At 32.9% G+C, this 10,147-nt stretch overlaps 2 protein-coding genes across 4 annotated transcripts; one reads left to right on the top strand and one right to left on the bottom strand.

Annotated features, from left to right (window-relative positions):
- Positions 1–1,766: 1,766 nt before the first annotated feature.
- Positions 1,767–4,198, top strand: LOC111918760 (deoxyribodipyrimidine photo-lyase). The gene is made up of 8 exons (XM_023914382.3): positions 1,767–2,327; positions 2,393–2,977; positions 3,051–3,208; positions 3,281–3,317; positions 3,420–3,478; positions 3,563–3,644; positions 3,741–3,812; positions 3,899–4,198. Exons 1-8 carry the CDS (start codon positions 1,974–1,976, stop codon positions 4,070–4,072), a joined length of 1,521 nt encoding a protein of 506 aa, XP_023770150.1. The 5' UTR covers positions 1,767–1,973; the 3' UTR covers positions 4,073–4,198.
- Positions 4,199–4,455: 257 nt separating this feature from the next.
- On the bottom strand, positions 4,456–9,029 carry LOC111918759 (SNARE-interacting protein KEULE). Of its 3 annotated transcripts, none has more exons than XM_023914378.3 (20): positions 8,957–9,029; positions 8,515–8,576; positions 8,359–8,440; positions 8,092–8,170; positions 7,956–8,006; positions 7,773–7,869; positions 7,653–7,685; positions 7,449–7,574; positions 6,938–7,126; positions 6,753–6,842; positions 6,566–6,664; positions 6,410–6,480; positions 6,052–6,148; positions 5,835–5,957; positions 5,650–5,745; positions 5,425–5,541; positions 5,271–5,348; positions 4,994–5,187; positions 4,812–4,905; positions 4,456–4,728 (listed from the first exon to the last, which is right to left on the bottom strand). In XM_023914378.3, exons 1-20 carry the CDS (start codon positions 9,027–9,029, stop codon positions 4,627–4,629), a joined length of 1,953 nt encoding a protein of 650 aa, XP_023770146.1. In that variant the 3' UTR covers positions 4,456–4,626. The 3 variants fall into 3 exon arrangements, with proteins under 3 accessions (XP_023770146.1, XP_023770148.1, XP_023770147.1); XM_023914380.3 differs by having other exon boundaries at positions 4,812–4,888; positions 5,016–5,187; XM_023914379.3 differs by having other exon boundaries at positions 6,759–6,842.
- Positions 9,030–10,147: the final 1,118 nt, after the last annotated feature.

Below are 10,147 nucleotides of genomic sequence, written 5' to 3'. Positions count from 1 at the left end.
CAAAGGTTTTAATTTTATATAATTAAAAAATATTTATTAAAAAATAATTTATTTAAAATAATTAAATAATAATTTTGATTTATTAATACAACTTCTTACACATTTATTCTTGACAAAACTTCAAAAATGGTCCCTCTGGTTTTCAAAAATATCAAATTTAATCCCTAAGTTCAAAAAACCTCACAGATGGTCCCTGTGGTTTCAAAACTTTTAACATTTGTCCTTCTGGCTAACTCCGTTACTTTTTAGCCGTTAAGTCAGGGGTATTTTTGTCATTTCAATACTCAGGGACCATTTGTGAAGTTTTCTATTATTTTAAACAAATGAAAAAAATATAAAATAATTATTTTAATATATAATGGTCCTCTCTCTCTCTCTCTCTCTTTTTCTCTCTCTCTCTCTCTCTCTCAGTTATGACTATAATGGTCCTTTCTTCCGTTTTCCCAGTTTTTTGAATTGGGGATAATCGTTAAAAATTTAACTTTTCAAATCTGGGAAATTAGAGGGTAATATCCAACACCCAGATGTTGACAGTTGAAACAATTCAATCAAATAGCAACAATTTGAACGAAACTCGTTCTTTATTAAATTTGAAATTAGGGTTCTTCATTCTACCTTCGGTTTGATCTTCAGATTTGAAGGAACCCCTCGAATTTTCGATTTGTTTTTCATTGATTGAACTTTTAGGGATACTGAATGCAGAAAATCATAACATTTTGTTTAAGTTTATGAAATTTTTATGAAGAATTTGCTTGTTTACTAATAAATCGTCTTTCCAATTTGATATACAGATGCATACCTTACAGATTAAAAGGTAGCAACATGGGATCCGATAAGAACTTAAAGGATGCATTAGAAGTTCTTGTGATTAGCGCACAAAGAAAAGGCAAAGGAATGTTGTTCCCGAAGGGTGGTTGGGAATCCGATGAATCAATCAAAGAAGCTGCTTTAAGAGAATCATTAGAAGAAGCTGGAGTATTTGGAACTGTTGAGGTGGGTTCTCGTTCTTCATTCTCGCAACACAAATTTGACATTTTTTTTGTTCTTCATAATCATGATAATTTTCCGCATAAAAAGAATCTTTCTAAAAAATCCCAATCCTCCTCAATCTTCCAATACCCCTCTTAACTTTCAAAGGACCACCAAAACCTTTTTACCTCTGACAAAGGAGTATGAGAGGCAATGAAATCGATTATGAGTTCTGAGTTATTGGGTTTGAATTTCCGAAACAATAGGTTTGAATTTCTGAAACAATGTGAAGGTTCGAAGCGAGGTAAAATGACTGAAAGAAGGAGATGAAGTATATGGATGGAGATTTATGAAGAAGGAGATGACGATGGATGGAGATTTAAGGTCAACAGAGAGAGAGAGAGAGAGAGAGAGAGAGAGAGAGAGAGAGAGAGAGAGAGAGAGAGAGAGAGAGAGAGAGAAGAGAGAGAGAGAGAGAGAGAGAGAAAGGGCCATTATATATTAAAATAATTATTTTATATTTTTTCATTTGTTTAAAATAATAGAAAACTTCATAAATGGTCCCTGAGTATTGAAATGACAAAAATACCCCTGATTTAACGGCTAAAAAGTAACGGAGTTAGCCAGAAGGACCAAATGTTAAAAGTTTTGAAACCACAGGGACCATCTGTGAGGTTTTTTGAACTTAAAGATTAAAGTTGATAATTTTGAAAACCACAGGGACCATTTTTGAAGTTTTGTCTTTATTATTTTAACACATTCGGCGAAAATACGTTTGGCAGTAGAAGCTTTCATGAAAGAGGTAGTGTGCGCCTGCGGTCGCATCTAATTTAATTTATTTTCGGTGATGACGTGTACTACATATATGCCAATCAAAGTTGACGACGTGTCAACTTCCAAACCACAACCACACTTCAGTTTCCCTCCATTTTCATCTTTTTAACACAACTCCCCGGCGACCGCCATGCGTCTCTCCCTTCCTAGTCCTGACGGCATCTTCTTCGATGGGCACTGCCGCCGCTGCTTCCTCTCTAATCGAATCCACCGCCGTCCAATTAGGCAGAATTAGGGTTCTTAAGGAGGGAATCCACCAACATCTTCAACCGTCATCTTCGTCATCTAATGTCGGTCCTGTTGTATACTGGATGTTTAGAGATCAGCGATTGAGAGACAACTGGGCGTTGATTCACGCCGTTGATCAGGCCAACAGACGCAATGTCCCTGTTGCGGTTGCATTTAATCTGTTCGATCAGTTCTTAGGCGCAAAAGCTCGTCAATTAGGGTTTATGCTACGAGGATTACAACAACTTCATAACGAAATCGAACAAACTCTTCAAATACCTTTCTTCTTATTCCAGGTAAGTTACAATTCACGATTTCATTTTTGATATCGCTTCCGTTACTGAATCGAGAGACGATGTAGGGAGAAGCAGTAGAGACGATTCCAAGCTTTCTAGAAGAATGTGGAGCATCGCTTTTGGTTACAGATTTTTCACCTCTGAGACAAGTTCGTCGCTGGAAAGAAGAAATTAGCAAGAGAGTATCTGATTCTGTATCGATTCATGAAGTTGATGCACACAACATAGTACCTCTATGGATAGCATCAAATAAGTTAGAGTATGGCGCTAGAACCATTAGACGAAAGATCAACAACTTGCTTCCTGACTATCTGATCGATTTTCCAGAATTAAAGCCTCAGAATACAATCTGGGGTTCTTCTGGAAACAGATCCATCGATTGGGTGACACTTATTGCAGATGTAGTAAAGAAAGGAGATGAAGTTCCTGAGATAGATTGGTGCAAACCAGGAGAAGCTTCTGCGTTAAAGACATTGATGGGGAACGAAAAAGGTTTCTTAACAAGTAGATTGAAGAACTACTCTACAGATCGAAACAATCCATTGAAACCCGAAGGACTTTCTGGTCTTTCTCCTTACCTTCATTTTGGTCAGATTTCAGCTCAGCGTTGTGCTCTTGAGGCACGTAAAGTACGCAAAGTTAATCCACAGGTAATTTGGAGTTTCTTTTCACATAATCTGAACTCTGAAGTCAGATTTCATCATTTCTTTTGATATTTTGAAGGCAGTTGATGCGTTCTTGGAGGAATTGATCGTGCGAAGGGAGTTATCAGATAACTTTTGTTATTATCAGCCTCAATACGACTCTTTACAGGGTGCATGGGATTGGGCTCGTAACTCACTCATGGAGCATGCTTTAGACAAACGTGAACATTTGTACACGTAAGTAACTGCATTGACTTTTTTTGGTTGTTTTAATCTCTTTGATTGATATGACTCAAATATGATATGCAGGAAGGAGGAGCTAGAGAAAGCACAAACTGCAGATCCAGTAAACTACTACTACACTTTCTTGATTGATCTTATGAACATTTTAAAACTGTTTTTTAGCAAGTTTGTATATTTATTTATCCATGGCCTTCTTGTTTTTCAGCTTTGGAATGCTTCTCAGTTGGAGATGGTTCATTATGGGAAGATGCATGGTTTTATGAGGTAAATATGATTATTTTAAAAATGGAAAAATAGAGAATCAAGAAAAATCTTGTTTATGAAATCTAACAAATAACTTGATAACAGAATGTATTGGGCAAAGAAGATACTTGAATGGACTAGTAGCCCACAAGAAGCCCTAGAAATATCGATTTATTTGAATGACAAGGTACTTGATAGTGTTTAATACAATTAATAGCAACTACTTCCATTTATTTATTTAATCAAAGTAGAATTCTATAAATTGTGTCTTCAATCTTCACAGTATCATATTGACGGGAGAGATCCAAATGGATATGTTGGTTGTATGTGGTCAATTTGTGGGGTACACGACCAGGTTTATATTTTGTTACATTTTCTTTATTATAATTATTTTCATAAAATCTAGAATTTATGTAAATTTATAATATATTTTTATTTTAGGGTTGGCAAGAGCGACCTGTTTTTGGGAAGATAAGATACATGAACTATGCGGGTTGCAAGAGGAAATTCAACGTTGATGGATACATTGCATATGTGAGGAGATTAGTAGGAAATATCAAGAAACGAAAAGGAGAAAATTTGTTAAATAACAAAGCAAAACAACTCGTGAGTTGATTCTAATGTTTAATATGAGTCGACTTAAATTACTGTAAGATTCAGTTTGGTTTTTATGCCGATGAATACAAGAGTTTTTTAAAGAATGGTGAAATTAAAATAATGGAAAAAATAATCGAAAGTGAAGACGACCTGTTTGTTTATTTATACAGTCTTTAAATTTCAAGATTCATCTATGGCGATCTCCTCCTCGGTTGGAGGTGGATCTGGAGTCAGCGCTTTCACTTTCTGCAAAATCAAAATCAAAAATAGATTCTTGAACAATGAATAGGAATTTAAATTTAAAAAGGTAATGACTTTTCTGAGCATTGGAAGATAATACTTTGAGTTTTTTTTTTTTTTTTTTTTTTTTTTTTTTTTTTTTTTTTTTTTAATATAAATAATTAGATATATAGTCATTTTATTTGGAACAATAACCAAAATCATTAGGAAACTACATATTAATGACCAAAATTGCAAGATTAAATTGTTTGGAACAAAAATTGCAAAGATAAGATAAAGTTAAGAACAAAAATGTAATTATTTAAAGTTAGTCTAAAAGAAAAGACGAGAAGTTAATAACCGACCTCGATAAATTGTGCGGGATCATCGAGACTAGATGAACCTAGAATTATTTCTCTACTCAATTTTGTCGTTAACTTGTGAATAACCCGCATCTGAAAGAATAAAATAACTTAATGATTTCAATTATATAAGTTATTATTTTTTAACAAAATAAATAAATAAATAAAATTCATACCTCTGACCTAGTTGCCCCTCCAACGATAAAAACAAAAATCCGTTTACCCCTTCTCTTAATAAACTCGCTAGCTGAGCGTCTCAGAATCGAATCACTGTTTTTCATTTACTTTTTACTTTTAGTAACCACGATTTTGAAAGAATTAAAAGTTAAATAATATGGAAAGAAAAAAAATGTTAGACCTTGAATAGCCATCATCAGAATTACGTGGCCTAGCCCATGTTGCTCGCCTTGATCTCATGGAGTGAGCAGCTGGAGCATCCAGTACTCTTGCTGACACAGAATGTGATGCCCCGTGAAAAGTTGGACTCGGGTCATTCATACATGGGTATTCATTCACGGGTAGCTCATTTTTGCTAAGCTTCTCTATCAGTTCCTGTAAAACATTATTATATAGTAACAATCTACTTTTAATAATAATAAATAATTTTTAAAAAATACATTGCTATTTATCTGTACCTCAATAATAGGATAAAACCGTGATAACTGCCAAGCCGCTTCTTCACCAGGACGATCTTTTCTAAGACCACGCCTCTTCTGAAGAGAAAGAGATTGACTGGTCAAACATGAAAGTAGAGAATGCTATGATTATAATCAACAAATATAATCACACCTTGTTATCAAATTTTAGTGGGAAGCCACTGTTTGAGGTGTTCATACTATCTGGTGCTGACTCCAGAAATCTCATATTGTAAATTGCCTTCATATCTTCAGGAAGCAAATCTGCTAACTGAACAACATAACATAATTAAAAAATGATGTTATTGGGTATATTTTACAAACTACAATGCCTTGATAATAAAAATACAATGTTGTAATAGAAAAAAAAGATCATCACCTCCAATATCTTTGCAAGTTTATCAGTCTCAAATTTCTCGGGATGAGTTGCTACATATATCATTAATAATCGGATCTTTTGTTCATCTGTTGCATCCTGCATGAAGCAACAACATACAAAATTACTATTATGGACATGTCATGTAAATGCATACAACGAATTATTAATTCCTACTGTTTGCTCACTTGTTCTTTGAGAAACTTGATGATATCTTTTGTTCCTGCATCTCCAAAGACAAGGTCTTGCTCTAATTGCCCCACTTCTCTAAGCCCCATCTCCCTGATAATACCATTAATCTTTCCAGCAAGCTGTTTCAGTCAAACTAATATCAGACATGGGTGACCATTATATCAACATAAGCCTGGATTTTTTTTTAAACAAACAAATACCCTAGAGACTTACATCAACATGGAGAGATAGTTTGTCCATTTGTTCATTATATTGTGGCAATGCTTGAACCATCTTTTGCAAGTCACGAGTAGACATCTCACCACCATCTCTACAAAAACAATTATGAATGTTTGTTGAATTACAAGGCTAAAATAGTTATTTAGTCTCATTCAGACACTTTATTCATTCTAGAAAGAAAAGAAAAAACAGACCTTATGTATACAACAACAATTTATATGGTCATTTAGTCTCATAATATTCATGTTACATTTGATGAATATTACGAATGTTTGTTGAATTGTAAGGGTAAAATGGTCATTTGGTCTCATTCAGACATTTTATTCATTCTAGAAAAAACAAACAAACAGACCTGCCATGCATTTGAGCAGCTTTATTTCTGGACACAAAATTTGTCATCTTGTCATGCAAGCGTTCACTAGCCTGACAATGAACCATTGATCAAAAGCTATATAATTATATATTTTATTAAAAAACAAAATTAAAAAAAAATCTAGAAAAGACATACATCTGCTATATGGGAATGTCGGAGCTCCAGCCATACTGGATCATGATCCTCTAAAAGGACCTCTTTCCTTTCATAACCATCACCTATTTTGCTTGGAACCTAAGCAGTATAATTACTTGACGTATAATACAAAATAATATAAAAAATTTCACTAACAAGATTTATAATAATAATTAATGTACACTACACTAACCACGTGAACATATTTATTTCCATCCATTTCAAGTAAATCATGGCACATTGCATCATATGTCCATTCATGAATAACAGGTGCAATCTACAAGTTCAAAAAAAACATAGTTAGTTCCTAACTCTATACTAAAAAACTAAATTAAAGATGACAGGTGGCAGAAAATGGAAAAAGGAAAAAACCTGATCTATGGATCTATCTAGAATGAGCAAATCGCATGTTTCAATTTGTGGGAAGTGGTTGAGAGTTTTATATTTCATAAGATTATTCCAAACAGCAGCAGCTAGTTTTGTAGGGATTAGATCACAAAATGTTGTCATTGTTGTGGGGTCAAGTGATTTGGCGGCTCTGTAACGCACAAATGGGAACTCCTAAACAAATATGAGTAAATTGTAAGAAATAGCAACGTACTCATGTTACAAATATAGACAATGTACTTTATTTTTTTTACTCATACTTACATTTATTTACCCATAATAACAACATGCTCACATTTTTCATCAATAATAGTAATATGTAACTCACAATAACAATGTACTTACATTTTCTTTACATATAATACAAAATATAACTACATTGCTATTATGGGTTAAACTAAGCTGTTATATGAAAATAAATATAAATACATTGCTATTTTTACCTTTATATTTGATAAATAGATAGGTAAAAAAAAAAACTTCTATAAAATCATACCAACATTGAAGCAAATACAGTTGCAATACGATTGGCCATGGCAGTTAGACATTCATCTCCCTTTCGGGAAAATTCTTCATCTCCATAAAGCTCTTCCAATGCATTCCCATGATCAGTGATAAAACACTGTTATGGTATAATTTTAACTTAAATAAATCTTATTATTAAAAAAGTAAATAAATTTATGTAAATAAGATTATATACCTGGCTATCAATGGCAAAGTACTCCAAGTTCATCTGCAGATTCCCTCAAATGTTAATATAATGAAAGAAATTATTTATATTACACAGAAAAAAGGGATAATGAAAATGTTTTAACCAAACCTCTTTCATGCCACGTAAGCGAGACTTTATAGTTGGCTCCTTTTTTATGTCAGCAACCAATTCTTTTGAAACAGATGAACTGAAGAAGACATAAGCTCTAAAAGGAGAAATAAAGCAAGTTGTTAATAGTTTTGGATACAAGATAAATAACATGAATGAAAAGATATACGATCTTTCACATACTCTTTATATAGAGGCGCTTTTCCAGCCATGTCAGCCAATAGGAAGTCAACACTGTATGTATTTTAACAGAAGCATAAAAGAACACAATTAAGATATTATCAGTTGCTGATTTTATAAAAGAGATCAAATAATTTACTTTTCTTTTGTTGGTTGGATGTAGTATACTGCATCCATGGAGGGGAGTGGTTGTCTTCTCTTGTGAATTTGTTCCACCACTGTAAGAAAAAAAAAATAAACATGTTATTCAGCTCTATAAAATACAAATATGTCAAGTGACTTCACAAGATATATTCCAATGTCATTCTTAACTCAAAATTACCAATATGAATAAAACATATTGACCATTATATAAGATTAAGAAACAAGGAATTCACATTTTGTTATACTGGCCTTTGTGTCTTACATGAAACTCCTTCATCTGTGATATCTGCCATTTTGCATGAACATGACATGATTTTAACAGTAATTCTGTCCATGATGAGTACCTAAAAACATTGAGTGTAAGATAGTAACAAATAGAAAAAGAATTAACAGCATCATTACTATAAGTTTCCTATACCTTCCAGTTTGATGATTTTGAGTCTGGTCTTTTTGCAGATCTAATCATTTCATACAATAATCCTGCACAATGCATGAAAGTAATGATTGAATTAACATAATATCAGAAGCATATGTGCAAATAACCACGACAAAAGCAACTGATTTAAATTGATTCGGACATCAATTTCGTAAACAGATCCCTTAATTTTTTACGTTTGAAGTAGAGCGTCTAAATTATGTTTGAGAATTGTGATTAAACTGAAAACCACAGCTCTATAAACGTAATTTTTTCAAATTCAAACAAAATATCAAACACTAGAGCATTCAAGGCCACTTAAATAATCTGATGACGACCATAATTAAACTAAAAATGCACACATGCATACACACATATTACATACATGGATACAGATTTATATACAACAGAAAAACAGAGAGTGAAATTGCAGAGAAAAACTCACGATCACGACTAATTTGTCTGAAATGTTTGTCCCCGTTGCCTTGGGACGACGTATCCGAATCAAACATCGACATAATTGATGGGAAATGCAAACTACTTGGATTGATCGATGAGAAACCTCGAAATTCAAAAGAAAAAAGAGATCGTATTAAACAGTTGTTTGATGTTTTTGAAGAATAAGGAAGAGAGTAAATTACACGAATGATCCCTATGGTTTGGGGTAATTTGCAGGTTTGGTCCCTAACTTATTTTTTTAACTCGGAAAGTCCCTACTATATGTTTTTGTTACGCCATTGGTCCCTATTATTTGTTTTTGTTATACGTTTGATCCCTATCTTACCTAAAAATATTATTATTTAAATAGAGAAAAATGGTGGGGTAAGTAAGGTAAGGTGAGGGATATGAGGTTGGTGGTGTGTTTATTTAAATAAATTAAAAAATCAAGGGCAAAATAAGTTTTTTAGGTAAAACAGGGACCAAGCACGTAAGAAAAACAAACAGTAGGAACCTTCCGAGTTAAAAAAATAAGTTAGGGACCAAACGCGCAAATTACCCTAAACCATAGGGACCATTCGTGTAATTTACTCTAAGGAAAATGGAGATTAATTGAAGGGGTGGAAAATGGAAATGGCTGACCGATGGGTAACCCGAACGTTACCCGAAATTTCATAAACGTTTTTCGTTTTGAATAACGGTCATGCCGGGTTAGACCGGTTCTTTCGAAAGTTCTTTGATAAGACAAATAACATGTTTATGAATTATCGGAATTTTACGATTTTTATTTCAATATTTTTCTGATTTTTTAAAGAAAGTATTTGTTTTAATTTCCATTAGGATAAATATTATTAGTCAATCGGAGAAAAAAATATAAAAAGATAGAAGGGAAAATTATGTTAATGGTTTCGACTGTCATTGGTGATATATGTTAGATATTTTGATTGAAACTGAATAACAAATAGTATTTATTTTAATATAACAAATATATGAGTGATGTTTTTATATAGAGCTAAAACATTGAATTTCACAATACAACATTTTAAGCAAACGATAACATGTAGCTGACATTTTTAATATAAAAATATATTTTTACAGTTATTTCTGGAACAAAAGAAAATAAAAGAATTTTGTAGGAGTAAATGTCATCAAAGGGGAAAAGTCATTTACGCGTGAATATATGGTTTTGAGTCGGCTA

Source organism: Lactuca sativa, chromosome 6 (assembly GCF_002870075.4).
Source record: "Lactuca sativa cultivar Salinas chromosome 6, Lsat_Salinas_v11, whole genome shotgun sequence".
In the NCBI taxonomy this organism is placed as follows: domain Eukaryota; kingdom Viridiplantae; phylum Streptophyta; class Magnoliopsida; order Asterales; family Asteraceae; genus Lactuca; species Lactuca sativa.
Note: the sequence above shows the minus strand (reverse complement) of the source record. Positions and strands in the feature narration are given on the sequence as shown.

Excerpts from the sequence above, each read along its gene's own strand:
- LOC111918760 (XM_023914382.3), top strand. The coding sequence starts at position 1,974 with ATGGGCACTGCCGCCGCTGCTTCCTCTCTAATCGAATCCACCGCCGTC. Across the intron at positions 2,328-2,392 it reads TACCTTTCTTCTTATTCCAG|GGAGAAGCAGTAGAGACGAT; the intron begins GTAAGTTACAAT and ends GAGACGATGTAG. Across the intron at positions 3,209-3,280 it reads AAACGTGAACATTTGTACAC|GAAGGAGGAGCTAGAGAAAG; the intron begins GTAAGTAACTGC and ends TATGATATGCAG.
- LOC111918759 (XM_023914378.3), bottom strand. The coding sequence starts at position 9,029 with ATGTCGATGTTTGATTCGGATACGTCGTCCCAAGGCAACGGGGACAAA. Across the intron at positions 6,149-6,409 it reads GCTGCTCAAATGCATGGCAG|AGATGGTGGTGAGATGTCTA; the intron begins GTCTGTTTGTTT and ends TTGTTTTTGTAG. Across the intron at positions 5,188-5,270 it reads GGTTTTATCCTATTATTGAG|GAACTGATAGAGAAGCTTAG; the intron begins GTACAGATAAAT and ends AATGTTTTACAG.